Genomic DNA, 15,949 nt, shown 5'->3' with positions numbered 1-15,949 from the left:
TTTACAAGGCAAATTGTTAGATAAGTGTGTGTTTATCAAGATTCTCAATGTTGGTCCTAAATTTTACTTTTGCATCAAAATCCTTACTGAAGGAAATTTATGTCCTAGAAACTTTGTTAGATGAAGTATGTTAATATATGCTGATTTAGAGGAGATTTAAAATATTGGAATATTAAATATAGTCAGAATTTGTAAAATTTAATTTTGGAGAGCAGACAAAAGTTTCATCTGATCCAGAGTTATATACATTCAGTCACATAATTGCTTCTAATATTATTTCAGATATGGACATCCAGAGCATTTTCACTACTTGCATTTCATTACTTAGTACCTAATTGTAGATGGGGACTTTTAGAATATTTTTAATTGTTATGTACTATTTAAAAATTTTCAGACTTTCTGTATGATGGGAAAATAACTGAAATTACAAAAATATAACCTGTCAGCCTTTTAAAACTGTCTTAAATCGTTATTGACTTCCCTTTGTCACTGAAAACAGTACCTTATGGTCACATTGCCAGTACTATTATTTTGCTAAGATTTTTGTCTCCTTACATTAAAGTTTCCATTGGTAAATTGAAGTGCCTGTATAAAACATACGCTGATTTTTTATAATACCATTTCCAGGCTAAGTTACTGCATTACTAACCACCATTCTCTTACAATGCAGGATGTATTCTTTGGTGTTTTTGATGCTACTGAAGGACTTCTACATGGTATTAAGCATATGATAGGAAAGATTTTTCTCCCTGCTATCCTTGCAACAAATAATTGGGGCGCTTTAGGTCAGTCCAAACAAGATATAAAAGACAGACAGAATTTCATGGAAAAAATTAACAGATACCTTTCATTTTTAGAAGGTAAGTGTTGTATTTAGGAAGCAATCAAACTAGAGGAATTCTGCTTAAGAATTTCTGATTAAAAGCAGTAGCACATAGATAAGGAAGTTTTCAAGTTCTGCAAGGAAAAACAATACTATCAATTATTTGTGTAAATACATAGGTACATTATTTACTTAAGAAAGTACTCTAGTGATTTGTTACTGGATTTCAGATAAGAATTTTCAGCTTTATGAGTGCAGTAAAATGGCTATTATGTTGAAACAACACTGATTGCATACATATTCCCAAATTTAAATTACTTACATTTTTAGAAATTCATTTTAGAGCCTCAATTGTTCTGTATTGTAATTATGGTTTGTTTTGGGTTTTCTTTGTGTGGTTTGGTGTTGTGTGTGGCTTTTTTGTCATTTGTTTTGGTGTTTTTTTTTGTTGTTTGTTTGTTTTGTGTTTTGATTGGTTTGGTTTCATTTGTTTCTTTGTTTGTGTTGTTGTTTTGTTTTTCCTTCTTCTCCAGGGGCTATAATAAGCATTGAAGGAACTGTTGAGTTGAAAGAAATAGATTACATTAATTTTTCTAAACTCCAGTACTTTGAGAACGTAGCTGCAGCAGCTGAGAATCCTGACATGGTTCACCAGCTAGAGGAAGTACTTATGATATGGTATAGACAAATTGAACAGGTAAGTTTTTGTTTTTACATTAATATGGATATTTATAAATTATATATGAGACTTGTCTGAAGTTAGCTGAAGGCTTCAGCTGCTTCTGCTGAAAAAGTACTTCACTCCAATGCATAGGTGAGGTAGGTAGTCCTTATCCTTAGGAACTTACAGTCTAGCACGAAAAAGAGGTTTTGAACAGTTCGTGCACAAATAGTAAGAGGACAGAAAGATGCAGGAGTAATAACACTGGTAAGGACCACGTATATATACAGTAATGTATACTCTATACATAACCTGTTAAGTTTCTGCTGCCAGACATGGTATGAGATAGTACTCTTAGAAAGATCTTTGACCAGATCCAGTAGGACATTCTTGATCCTCTGTAACTCTTGCATGGTGAGGTCTCAGTTATCCAAGAAACTGGTGTCTGAGACTTCTGTGATAACACACAGAACCCTTCATCAAAATACACAATCTGTGTAGACTGAGATATACTCTACTTGTAAGGGCACACTATATATAGTGTGTTTAGCTCATGAGAGTAAAAATGTAAAAGACAAAAAGCTGATTGCATTTTTCTCAATATACAAATGAGTACATTTATGACTTTATGTCTGATATTTAACATTTTCATTAAAATAGTTCTTCAAATTTTTTACAAGTGAAGTTACACTTGGTGCATTTGAATCCATAGATTGTGATTAAAGAAAAAGATATGAGTATATGCTGATATTCACCTGGTTTATGACAGAAGCTGAACATATGTATTAGTTGCCTTCATTTCAGTTTAAGAATGTGATTAAGTGTGCTTCAGACTTAGGATGCTTGTCCAAATCAGAAACACTTTCATGTGTCAATAATTGCAGGCTTGTTCCTTTTTAAGTTATCATCCTCAAGAGTGTTTCTTCTCCTTTATTTGTGTAGTCTCTGTAGTAGTCATTTTTTCAAACTGGTTGCAGGTTCTGATTGAGAGTAAGCAGATGAGGAAAGAAGCTGATGATTCAGGTCCGTTGACTGAACTAGAACACTGGAGATGTATGTCTGCTAAATTTAGTTTTATTATTGAGCAGATCAAAGGGCCAAACTGCAAAGCTGTCATTAATGTTCTAACTGTTGGACGTTCTAAACTACTACGGGTAATTCTTTATGTTGTTTTTTACTATAGTAGACAAAGCTCGTAATATATATTTTGTTTCATTGCATCTGAAGAGAGGAAAATTTAGATATGGTGCTGGCGTGATTAATATGTGAAGAGAAAGAACAAGACATTTTTAGAGATACAGACAAAAATTTTCGTAAATGAAAACAACTTATATTGCCTGCTTTGAAAATACATTTTAAAAATTAATTTACTTCTGGCAAAACAGTGCAAGTTAAAGAAATAGTTCACTATGTTTAAAGTTTTTTACAGTACTGTTTTCCCTCTAGATGTGGCAAGAGTTAGATGCCAGAATCACAGATGCAGCAAATGAATCAAAAGATAATGTGAAATATTTAGGCACACTTGAAAAATTTTGTCAGCCACTTTACAACTATGATCTTGTAAGTATGTCTTTCTTCATTCTTCAAAGATAGTTTAGGTATTTACATCAAATGCCCAGGGCAAAATAAATCTTCTTTGTATTTGCTTAAAAGTAAATTTTTCTCATTTACTTTTCTCTTTTCTTTATATTTTCTTCTAAACGCCTATGAAGCTACGTGTTGAAGCGTTAGTTTATTCTACATTACATAAAATATACTATTTTAAAATATGTATTTTATCAATAAACATAAATATGTATGATTGCCTAGTAAGTCAGACCTGCTGCAAATATTATTTTTAAAATGAGCTAAAACAGGTATATGTTTTGTAATGCAAGAATCTCAAAATATGTCATTCATTGAAAATTCCATATGTGTCAATAATCACACAGCTGTAACCAAAATATAAATATTTTGGTTATATAGAGAATAATGAAACCTAGTGACATCCTAAATTAATATTTTGGTATTGAAAACAGTATTAGCTGCTTCTATTTGCAGAAGTACTAGCTAGTCAGAATTTAGATAATTGGTTGCCCATGTAGACTAGTCAGCCCTAGTTCAAGGTGACAGCTGTTAGGTTTAATATTCGCTATTAATCATGATAATGGTTGTATGTTTCTAGTGGTTGTTGCAGAACAGGGTGGAAGGAGGGAATACGCTAGGAAAAATGGCTTATTCTACTTTATTTTTCAGTCCTCCTTGGCTTTGGTCCTACCTGCCTCCTGTCCTCTGTCAGGAAGTGCTGCATTTCTTTTGAATTTCTGGCAGCTTAGGATCATACGTCAAAGTTTTAACTGAGAGGATGCAAAATTCTGTGATAATATATGACATAGAATTGATAATGCATGGAATAGTAGAGGAGAGGACTATGATGAACAGTACCATTATAATAAGATGCTGTTTGTCTTCAGCTCAGAGTATCACTAGAGGGTGCCAGGTACCAGGCCAAAATGACTATGTGCTTCATATGAGATATTAAGATAAAATTCTTTTTATCTTAAGCACAGAGATTTGTAGGTAGAAACCCATTAAAGGGTTCATAATTTTACTAATACAGGATAGTTAACCATTTTTATTTAATCTGGAACAATTTGGATAAATCTGAATTTCTGTTTCCTTTCTTTGAACATTGTTCCAGAGATCAAGATAATTTACGTAAGATTTTTTTATGGTTTTCAAATTAAAAATAATGACATCCAAGTTAAATATATCCTGTTTTAAAAATAACTATGTTCTTGCTTGAGTTGAATTTAGTATCCAATATTGAAAAGCAGTTGAAATAGTAGTGGATTAGGAATGCAGTACTCGCAGATTTAATACAACATTTAGTGTGTACATAAAATATGGCATTTAGTTTATGCAGTATCACACGTAGTCACATTTGTAGCTGAAGTGGGTTACGATACGGAAGTTTAGACTGAGTATTTAACTTGAGGCTTTGAATCAGAGAAAACTCTGTACAGTCCATTATTCAGGGGTTAATTTTTTTCAAGGATTAAAAAAGAAAACAAATAGACTCAGAATCTCCTGGTTCCATTTTGGAGATGGGAGAGAGTGATGAACAACACGTGCACACTGAGGGTTGTTTTAATACCATATAACCTTCTTGCATACTCTTCTGCCAAATGCAAATGTCTGCTATGTCTATCCAATGTATTAGTGTGTTTATTTTGAGTTTGAAGCCTGAAGTTAATGACAGGAGCTTGGTTTCTCTTTTGAGGGCTGATGGTCAAAATTACTTTTTCTTGATGTTCTGAATTGCAATTTGGTTAAATCCCTGATGAATTATCATCTATTACTTTTTTTTTTTTTTTTTAACTTTTTTCCCCGAATACTCCGGAAGTGATAAACTTACTGAACACTTCGAATACCATAGTTTGATTTTAATGATATGAACAATGATTTCATGAAACATGTGAAAGATTTAGATGTTTCATATGATGATTGAATGAATTAGGCACTTACTAATGAAATTAACATTGTGACAATTTATTAATGAGTTATGTAAAATGTCTGAATGAAACATTTTGTGTAATGATTGCAATCACAGTGTAATTGCATAGAGAATATTTAACAGCTGTACTTGTACTTTCTTCTGTGCCAAAAAATGCAACCTCTACTTTTTGAATCAAGGTTCAATTTTGATCTCCAAATTAGCATATTAAATAGCATCTTCATATTACTATCTTTAATTGGACTTCTTACCAAATCCATGTAAGAGGTTTATTGTTTTTATTAGTTGAGGTTTAAAATTTATTGAGCGTGATTAGTTCTTTGTTTGTTTGTTCGTTTGTTTGTTTTGTTTTGTGTTTAAAACTAACTATTCAGTAAGAAGCCAAGCATTTTGAAGATTGGTCCATGTGATTTAGGGAAAAATGTAATTTAGAAGTTGTCAATAGAATACAAATAGTTGCTAAGAATAGAAAGTAATTTTTTTCTCAAAACTCTGCTTTAAGGTATCAATGACACATGGAATACCAAACTTGATAAATGCTATACGAATGATTCACAGAACTTCAGGATATTACAATACTTCTGAGAGAATGACATCATTGTTTATAAAGGTAAATATATTAAATACAATATTAAATATAAAAAGTATGTGATTTGTCAGAAAAAAAAACCACCTCATTTTGTTTAAATCAGTAGGACATTTGTTAAGATATAGTGAGTGTCTGCGTAGGAAAGGAAGATAAGTCTGTTGATCAGGAGAGGGTTGAACTTGGATTAGAGGACTTGCCTTCTGGAAGGAACTCAGTTGTTATTCTTGATTCAGCAAAAAAATTTTTTTTTCTTCCTGGTTATTCTCCTGATCTGAATCATTCTGTTCAGTTGTTTCTTAAATCACTGAATCGACAAAGATTCTTTTATTATCAGCCTTGAAAACCTAATTAACCAGATTGCTATCAGTCTGACTAGGTTGTTCCTCCAAAAGTATGAAAGACAAAAGGTTCCCACATTTAGAAGCAAGTCATACTTGAAAAGTTATAATCTTAATCACCTTAAACAGAAAATTAAGACCAGCTAGTTAGTTATAACAATATCTTTTGCCAAATTCAAGTATTCACTGGAGGAAAATATGGTTTGTGTAATGGATTTAGAACAGAGAAGTCCTTCGTAACTAAAATACACACCTCCAGTAAGCATAGAGGGGAAATTCATAGTAGACCCTTATTACACCACTTTTTTTTTTTTTTCCTAACACCTCAGATTTAAGTGTAAAGCTTTTATTACAATTCAGTTTGAACTAGGATATTAAAAAATATGTGCTTTTTTGAGGCTATATTTATGCACAGCTGGGGCTATTTTCCATACATCTGATCTGAGGTATGGATTATGCACTACTCTTTATATAGACTGTTATATAATAAGTTTTTATATGTTTGTGTATTGATGCTTGCTAATGACTATTATTGAGCATGACCTCATTAACGTTTATAAATATATAAAGGGTGAGTTTCAGGAGGATGAAGCCAGGCTCTTCTTGGTGACAACCAATGATAGGACAAGGGGCAGTGGGTGCAAACTGGAACACAAGAGGTTCCACTTAAATTTGAGAAGAAACTTCTTCACAGTGAGGGTGACAGACACTGGAACAGGCTGCCCAGGGGGGTTGTGGAGTCTCCTTCTCTGGAGACATTCAAAACCCGTCTGGCCACATTCCTGTGTAGCCTCATCTGGGTCTTCCTGCTCCGGAAGAGGGATTGGACTAGATGATCATTTGAGGTCCCTTCCAATCCCTAACATTCTGTGATTTCGCTACAGAGGCTAATAACAAACTGGTTACATGAAACTGTGCTAAGAAATAGCAAGGAAAAAGCTCTATTTTAATCCAGTGGCTTAAGGTCCCCCTTACTGTTTGCTTCCATTTAAAGATCATCCGAGGTGACTCTGGAGGGCCTATCTACAACTTAACTAGTAATTGTATTACAGTGGGAAGCTGCCTTTGATGTGACAGTTTTTAGTCTTTATTGAGTTAGGGATTCTTAAGACCTGCTTACAGTACTGTCATGTGCTGGGAGAACTGTTTTGAATTGTTCACAATATGTAATAGACGAAAAATATCTTCCTTTAGCTGCTTTCTGAGATGTGTTTTCTATATCTGTGTTCACTTCCATACTCCTTTCTCTCTTTCTGTCATTACAAACTTTGGATTTTTGTGGTTGAGAAGTAGAAAAATGTTCTCTCCTTTCCATAGCCATGGGAGACTGAGGTAAAGACATAGTACTAGGATAGAAAATGCTTTAATGCCCATTTTCAAATAAGGATGCATACACTACAAAGTGTAAAGATGACAACATAAGTGAAGAATAGTTAAAGTTAAATAACTTCCCTTTGTTCTTGAGTTATGGTTGGTGGCATTCTGTGTTTATGCATATGTATTGCTGGACTTAATAGTACTTACAAATACTTTCTGGGACTTAAATGCACTTCTGGGAATGTTTTAAGATTTTTTTTATAGGGTGTTATGTATGTAACATGTTGTTTAGCCACTGTTATCCCCACAGTTGAAATTTATCCAAGCTCCAATAGTGTTCATACATGCATGTGGGAATTTTTTTGTTAGATTTTGTGAAATGAGCAGATTTCCTTAAAAGCTTGAGACGTACTTGTTTTCGTTTGTCTGCACTAGGTTACAAATCAAATGGTAACGTCATGTAGAGCATATATTACAAATGGTGGCTTGTCTCGTGTCTGGGACCAGGAGACATCAACAGTCATTGGAAAAATTAAGGTTTGTATTTTGGTATTTCTTCATTTACCTATAAAACCTAGTAATTACGTATTGATATGCACAAGGAAGTCCATATCAATATATATCAAGTACTTCACACCTCTTTATTGTTTTATTTCATGAAGCTTTGAGTGTTTTACTATTTTTTAGCCCACTGGCATTTGTTGAAATTAGAATTGGAGTGGTCTGTCACTGACCTTGGAATTGGCATCTTCACCATATGTGCAACCAAGGAATTTTATTATTGTACATAATCCACATTCTTCCCTCTTGGCATTATATTATATGGTACCATCTTCTCTACTGTGAGGAACCTGTTATTTGAACAGAGTCCCACGTTGTTACAGTAGCTCCTTCAAATGCCAGATTTCCTTGGTACACCATGAAGATTCAATCCTACGAGAGTTCTCCTCTTCTTCCACTGATGGTGACATATTAAGAACAAATTAAGCACATGCAATATGCTGTGGCAAAATACATCCAGCTGTGGGGTTGCTGGTTGCCAATACTGACTGATTTTCCACCTTCTCCTTTATCAGACCTCAACAATTGACTTCCTATCTTACCCAGAAAGGCACAGAATTTCATAGTCTTTTAAAAATTAGATCCAGAGGTACAAAAGAAAGTGTATTGAATGTATGTCTCCTGAACTGACAGGATGATATGATTCTAATGATTCATCTGCTTCACTGAGGTTATCTGGTGACTGTTCTACTGCTGACATGCCCTCATTATTCTATGAGAGAAATATAAGCCTGATTTCTAATCATGGTGATCAGTCTTCATTCTAGTATCTGTATATTTTTGAAGATCTGAACATTCTTTTCAATGAGGATCGCTTTTCATTTCCTGTATTTCATAGTCAATTTTTATATATACGTATATATTCAGACAGTCTGGTGACTGTCAGTATATTGTGATAAAATCTGCTGTCTGTTTCTGAGAAGAGACACTAGATTTCATATTCCAGTGGTTACAGACTTTGCATTTCTCACCAGTCATTATTTCTACGTCTGATAAAGTCTTAGTATTTTACATAACTAATCGACTGAGATTATTTTTCAATCTCGCTTTAACTCAGACTTGTCAACACACATTCATTTATATAACCAATTTGCTTTAGGTCCCCTGGGAGTTCCAAGTAGAATATCCTGTTGTGCCAAATTTTGTTCCTATCCAGAGGACAGCCTGACTGTTCTTAATTAAGATAATGGCTTTTCTTAATATTTAAAGGTCTCTTTTAGATGGGTAGTTATCACCTGCTCTTCACTGGCCTCTAAACCACTCTTTAACATGAGCTAGAACTTTCCTATTTTTTTGTTGATTCATTTCCCAATGCTAAGTCTTTCAGTGTTACTGTACCGTTGTACATTTGTATTTGCTACACATACTGAAAGAAAACCCCAGTATTTAAGTCATTACTGCGTGTTGACTGAAACTAGATTGAGTGATAATCAACCACTTTGGAATGACTGTAAGTTTGAGTTCTCTAGTCTCTCATCCATTAGCATAGCATAATGAATATGGTATGTATTCCTTCACTTTCTAGGACTGCATATTTTTATTGAAAGAATATCAGAAATGCTTTCAGGAAGCAAAGAAAAAGATTTTGGAAACTCGAAGAGAACAGACATTTGAAGTATCGGAAACATACATTTTAGGAAAATCTGAAGCTTTTTGTAGGAGATTAGAAAAAGTGAGTATACTGTGTCCTATTATTATCGGTAGAGACGAACAACTTCTCCAGAAAACAGTTTAAGAAGTGAAGACTTGTCAAAATACATGTTCTTAATCATCTTTTGAAGGAGCTTTTAACTCTTTATTGAGAGAAATTAGGCACTTTCACAGAGTAAGTTATCCCAATACTTCAGCAATTACCTCACTGTGTCCTTTGGGATTTGTCAATTTACCTCTATTAGTGTGGAAAGAAAGAATATAATTGATCTAGACTTATATCATTATTTTAGGAGGTTTAAAATTATGTGAAAAGTAACACACCTTTGCTTTTTTGAATGGTGTCCCAAAGCATTAAAATCTCCTGTTGCTGCCAAGCATAGTTCTTAAGGTGATTCTGATGCTTGGTGTGCTCTTAACATTTAACTTGCTAAGCTGATGAAAGGATTTTAAATTAGCATTCTTTGAGTTTGCATGGAAAAGAAAATAGGTGTTCCTTGGTGAAGAATAAGGTCAGACAAGAGATAAGAGAATAATGGGACATTGATCACAGAGTAGGAATTCTTTGGGTCTTTGATATTTTTCCTTGTCATGCAGTGTATATACTGAACTGTGTGGTTGGGTTTTTTTTATTCTGTGAAATCTTTGTGTCATCAGTATGTCATGTTTTAACTGTTTTTCCGTATAGCTCTATTGAATCTAAGAGTCAAATACAAAAAATGAAACCCTTTACCATCAAAAGAATAAAGATGATTTTACTTTGTATTGGGTTGTGGTAAGAATTGATGTTGAAAACTAAATTAACCGTGCTGTGTTGAAGATACTTGATTTAGAAGCTCAGAAGCAACACATTTCTGAATGCAGTAGTTAGAGAAGAGGCTAATGTTTATTTTATTTTACTCAGGTTTTAGTTTATAGAGGAAGTAGCAAATAATTAGTTATGAGCATGAATATAATGTTTATGTTTCAGATTACAAAGATCATAACTGTAGTACAAACTTTTGATGCACTGAGTCAGTCTACCATCGAAGGAATAGATATTATGGCAATAAAATTCACCAATATCTACCGCAATATTCAAATGAAGCAATATGACATCCTTGATCCACGAAAAACAGATTTTGATATGGATTTTGCAGACTTCATGGTGAAAGTCGAAGGTGTAGAGGTAAGTAATATTACTACACGTAACTTACATTAACTACTTAGTATCTCCCTGAATGTCAGTGACACATTGGACTGAGAATAGGCTACATTATTCTTCTTCCAAAGGTCATAGAGTTTGTGATTGTCTGGCAGGAGGCTTTTCCCTTCTTTCTTCTCCTTCTAAAGTAAGCTGTAAAAAATAAATCATACAGTCCTCACTGAAGATTAGTTACTCTGCAGCCAAAATGACAAAAATAATGAGACCTGACAAAATGGTCTACACAGAGGTGGTTTATTACCTGGAGGCACATGGTCAGATTTTGGGCAGAACAAAACTGCATCTGTTTTCAATACATTATTTGATTCTTTACTAAAATTGTCTGGCATTTTAAGAGATTACTTGGCAGACACTATCTATTTATTGATTATACTAAGCATAGACCAGTGAAGACTGTTATTTTGTGCTCTAAGTAGCAATGATTTTGAATGCTACTACGTTAAGAAATTATCAAACATGAAAAAACCATTATATGACTAGAAAAACTGTACTAACTGATATATTCTTTAGGGACAGATACAGACATTTATGCGTACCTGTTTTGGGAGAATTTTGTCTTCACAGAATGCACTTAAGTTACTTCAAAGGTATTGGCAATTATGTTTTCAAATATTTAAAAGTAACTTCAAATTACTGATTAGTACAATTTAAATAACACAGCTAATTTTAGGACAAAGGGCCTAATCAAGAATTTTTCATTATTGGCGTTCTGAACCATCTAATCATAATAAAAGATGCATTTTAGCTTTCTTGTGGGAATCATATATTCTCATGTTTCTTGATTTCATTACAGTTTATTTCATATATACAAGAGGATATTAAATTAAAAGCTAAAAAAACCTGCCACAACAATAAAAAAACCCCACCAGGGCAGAACTTTCCAACTTGCTTAAACTGCTCAAAGTGAAAAATTTTTCCAGATCCAGAACCATTTACTAGATTTGTGCTTATTTAATTTTGTGTAATGTTCATGTAACACCACCACCTCCCTTCCCCCCTGCCCCCCCAAAAAAACAAAACCAAACCAAAAACCAAAACCAAAAAAACAACCAACAAACCCTGCATTTTAGAAATATCATTTTGGGTACTCATTTTTAATACAGGTTTAAAAAGCTGAGAATGCCATGCCTTCAAGAGGAAATAGTGTGTACTGTTGGTTGTATTCTTCAACATTATGTAGCAGAACTTGAAGCTACTAAAAAGGTATTTCATTTCTTTGCAATAAGTTTTAAACTTCGTGTTAAAATAAGAACTAGTATTTTAAGATTTTTTTATTCTGCCTATTTTGCTAGCTGTCAATGCTCAATTTATCATACTTCTGTTTTCCTGTTACAGAAAACAGACCTAAGTGTGTAGGCAATTACAATATACACACTACTGCAGGTGAATGTCTCATCACAATTTTACTTTTTAAACCAAAACTTTTTCTGTTGTTTCTTCATCAATTAAAGAAAAAAAAAAACCAGTATGTTCTTTACTGGCTGTGCTTATCACTTGAATATAACTTTCAGTTTTTTATTATATGAGGCCTTTACAGTTAATTTGCATTTATAAATGGCAATTATCTAATGTTGAGACAGTATAAAATAGATACAAAATGTAGGTAAATTGCATTTATATTAATTATAAAATAATTTTCCGTGATTTGTGTAGTGTACGATGACTAGCATAAATGAGAATTAACTTCTGGGGACTGTTCATGTCACTTGACTTTAAACTTTTAGAGTGGAATTCATCTAACCAGACTTTATATGTCTGCAAAATAAACATCTATATCAGAACTAGACATCCATACTCTCTTTCTACCTAAGAAAGAAATGTGTATTCTGGAGTCAGTTCATCTGATCTATTTTATGTGTTAACATGAGGATTTAAATAATAATCTTGAAATGGCCTTTTTTTTTTTTTTTTTTTAATGACTATAAAAGGAATCTGGAAAACCAAACTGGTGTAAATATTTTTTTAGAGATGCTTACATTTTGTTGGATGAATGACATGTGTTTACGTGAAGAGCCAACTATCTGTAAACTCTGGACTTACTAGAAAATGATTCCTCCAAACTGTGACTTAAAACTGTAGCCCAGAATAGCTGTTCTGAACCACTCTTTACAGTGTCCTTTCTCTACTTACTGTATATAACTCTTCCTGAAACTCTAATTACTGGCTTAATTTGATGAACATATTTCCAGCAACACTAGCAGCTGAAGGAATCATTGACCCAAGCCTTGGCTGCTTTATCCCAGCCAAAAAAATAGGTATAATTTCTGAGGGGGTTTAATCCAGCTCAGTTCCTCTCTTAAGTTCGCCATGAAGCTACTTGAATTTCTTTTGTTGGGGCTGTGCAGGATACAGTGTAGGGGTAAGATGACATGCCAGGAAGTGAAGAGTGGTGTTTGCTTAAGCATTACAGCTGTTTGTGTTATCACAGCGTGAGTTTACATGCCTGAAGTTGGGTGGATACAAATATTCTTCTTCTCTTGAAGAATATGTCACCAATATACTGGCCAGTTCTAAATATTTATTAGATATTATTGGACTGCTTTTTGTCTTTGTCAGGCAAGTTATTTCTAATAAAAACTTGCTCCCACTGCAATACTGGTTCTAAAGTGCTTGAATAATTTGTCAATGCAAATTTGGTATGCAATTATTTTAGTCCAAATTTTTCTTGACTATAATGCAGCCATTCAGTGAGCAGGGCCCCATAAAAGTATGGTCTGTGTATGCAGGAGCCTTTAAATGCATACTGGTGAGAAGAAGTTAGTAGAAAAGAGCATATCACAGAATCACAGATTATCATGAGGTGGAGGGGACCCACAAGAATCATCAAATCAAACTCCTGAAATGTTAGCTATTAGTCAGGTGCATGTGTCTGAAGAATAATGTTGACATTTTTATTCAGGTAAAACCTCTCAATTACCAATATAGATTAGGCTTTTCCTGAGGGCAGTTCTGAGTAAAGGAGGAAAGGCCCCAACAATGGTTCTCATAGTAATTCCTTACACAGCTCGCTTTCACAGCAGATGGTTCCAAAGTTACACAGCTGCACCTGTCAGGCTTGGCCTTGAATGCTGCCTGCTCAGCTTGTAGGTTTGCAAAGCCTCTTGGTGTACTCAGGGCTCTGTCATAAGTAAGCACAACTAAGAAACAGCATGAGATAATGAAGACAGGAGACATACCGACAATGGTATCAACGTGTGCATCTCAGAAGCTAGCAAGTGGGGGAAGAACTACATTTTTCTCTCAATGAACTGTTGTATGACTCTACACAAATTTAATCTGTTTGCAAGGAGGAAGAAATTGTGGTACCGGAAGAAAATTAGTTTAATATTTCAACAGATTTTTTTTTTAATCCATGTGTTTAATAATGTTCTTATTGTAGCTTTACCAACGTCAGAAAGATGACCCTCCACTTGCTCGAAACATGCCACCTGTTGCAGGAAAGATATTGTGGGCGAGACAGCTATTCAGAAGGATAAATGAACCAATCAACTATTTCCATGTAAGTTGATGTGAGGAAAAATTACATGTCTTGTGTAACAGTGAACTGTCTTCAGTAGAGTGACCATAATGTTCCTGGCTACGATGATGTCACTTCTCACATGCTAGGCAACCTGTTTCTCAGTATGTGAATATCTAGTTAAAAATGCTCTGCAGTAATTGCTGTTGTAGATTCAAGATGTAGTACTAGACTAGACTAGACCATAATAGGCTATTTCCGTTGGAGAGGATGTACGACGATCTTCTAGTCCAACTGCCTGACTAATTCAGGGCTGAACAAAAGTTAAAGTGTGTTTTTCAGGGTATTGTCCAAATGCCTCTTAAACATTGACAGGCTTGAGGCATTAACCACCTCTCTAGGGTATTTGACCAGCCTCTCAGTAAAAAAATTCTTCCTAATATCCAGTCTAAACACCTCCTGGTGCAGCTTTGAACCTTTCCCACATGTCCTGTCGCTAGATACCAGGGAGAAGAGCTCGGCTTCTCCCTCTCCATTTCGCTTCCTCAGGAAGCTGTAGACAGCAATGAGGTTGCCCCTCAGCCTCCTTTTCTCCAAACTAGACAAGCCCAAAATCCTCAGCTGCTCCTCATAGGACATTCCTTCCAGTCCTGTCACCAGCTTTGTTGCCCTTTTCTGGATGCATTCAAGGACCTTCACATCCTTCTTAAACTGCACATTGTACTGAAGGTGAGGCTGCACGAACACTGAACACGGTGGGACAATCACCTCTTTTGACCATCTGACTATACCATGTTTGCCCCCAGGATGTGGTTTGCCCTCTTGGCTACCAGGCCACATATTGCTGACTCGTATTGAGCTGCTGTCAACCAGCACCCCCAGATCCCTTTCTGCAGTGCTGCTCGCCAGCCACTCCTCTCCCAGTTTATATTTGTGCCTCATGTTACTCTGTCCTAGGTGCAGGATCCAGCTTTTTGACTTCTTAGATTTAATCCCATTAATCATCACCCAATGCTCCAATATATCTAGATCCCTCTACAATGTCTCCTGTCCCTCAAGAGAGTCAACAGGACCTCCCAGTTTGCTATCATCATCACTTGCTACTGGCATGTTCAACTCCTGCATCCTGCATCATTGATAAACATATTGAACAGAACTGGCCTTAGAATTGAATCTTGAGGAACCTTGGTGACCGGTCACCAGCCAGATGTAGTCCCATTCACTTATGATGCTTTGAGCTCTGCCCCTCAGACAGTGTTTTTCACCCAGTGTACTGTGAACCCACTCATTCCACAGCTGGACAACTTGTCCAGAAGGAAGCTGTGAGAGATGGTATTAAAAACCTTACTATAATACAGAAGAACACTTTTTTTGACTTACCACTGAACTAGCACCCCAAGCTGGAAATATGCACTGAATTATTTATATGCCTGTCTTCGTATTGCTGAAAGACATATTTTGCCATTCCAGCCAGTGGTGCTTTTCTTCTTTTTTTAGTGGAGCAGACTGGGCCTAGTACACAAGACTAATGTCCCGTATTTTAACTGAGTGCCCAGCTCTTCTGTTCTCTATGGAGAATCATGTCTCTTTACCAAATGGAAGCTAGGAGTAGCTTAAGGCATAAATGTGGATTGCCTGACATCCTGAAATTGTCTGGTGTATATGTTTTCATACCACTGAAAAAGCAAGTTTGTTATAGGACCCACACAATAGCTGCAGCACTTTAACTAAGAATCTGGTCTCCAGTTTCATTCCAGATGATATCTCAAATAGTCTGGGAACAAGAAATTCCATTACTGAATAGTATGGTTTTCTTTTGATATGGTTTTAATTTGAATGTACTGTGTTTTTGA

General features: G+C 34.9%; 1 protein-coding gene across 1 annotated transcript in view; it reads left to right on the top strand.

Annotated features, from left to right (window-relative positions):
• Positions 1-808: 808 nt before the first annotated feature.
• DNAH8 (dynein axonemal heavy chain 8) overlaps positions 809-15,949 on the top strand; it is a 134,833-nt gene continuing 119,692 nt past the window's right edge. The window contains exons 1-11 of the mRNA XM_082048935.1: positions 809-860; positions 1,357-1,520; positions 2,462-2,638; positions 2,931-3,044; positions 5,483-5,590; positions 7,660-7,761; positions 9,311-9,457; positions 10,406-10,603; positions 11,150-11,226; positions 11,743-11,842; positions 14,019-14,138. Coding sequence (XP_081905061.1) covers positions 824-860; positions 1,357-1,520; positions 2,462-2,638; positions 2,931-3,044; positions 5,483-5,590; positions 7,660-7,761; positions 9,311-9,457; positions 10,406-10,603; positions 11,150-11,226; positions 11,743-11,842; positions 14,019-14,138 — 1,344 coding nt within the window. The 5' untranslated portion in view covers positions 809-823. The remainder of the gene's footprint in view (positions 861-1,356; positions 1,521-2,461; positions 2,639-2,930; positions 3,045-5,482; positions 5,591-7,659; positions 7,762-9,310; positions 9,458-10,405; positions 10,604-11,149; positions 11,227-11,742; positions 11,843-14,018; positions 14,139-15,949) is intronic.

Source organism: Streptopelia decaocto (assembly GCF_964273445.1).
Source record: "Streptopelia decaocto genome assembly, chromosome: 3".
NCBI lineage: Eukaryota > Metazoa > Chordata > Aves > Columbiformes > Columbidae > Streptopelia > Streptopelia decaocto.
This window is presented reverse-complemented; position numbering and strand designations above follow the sequence as displayed.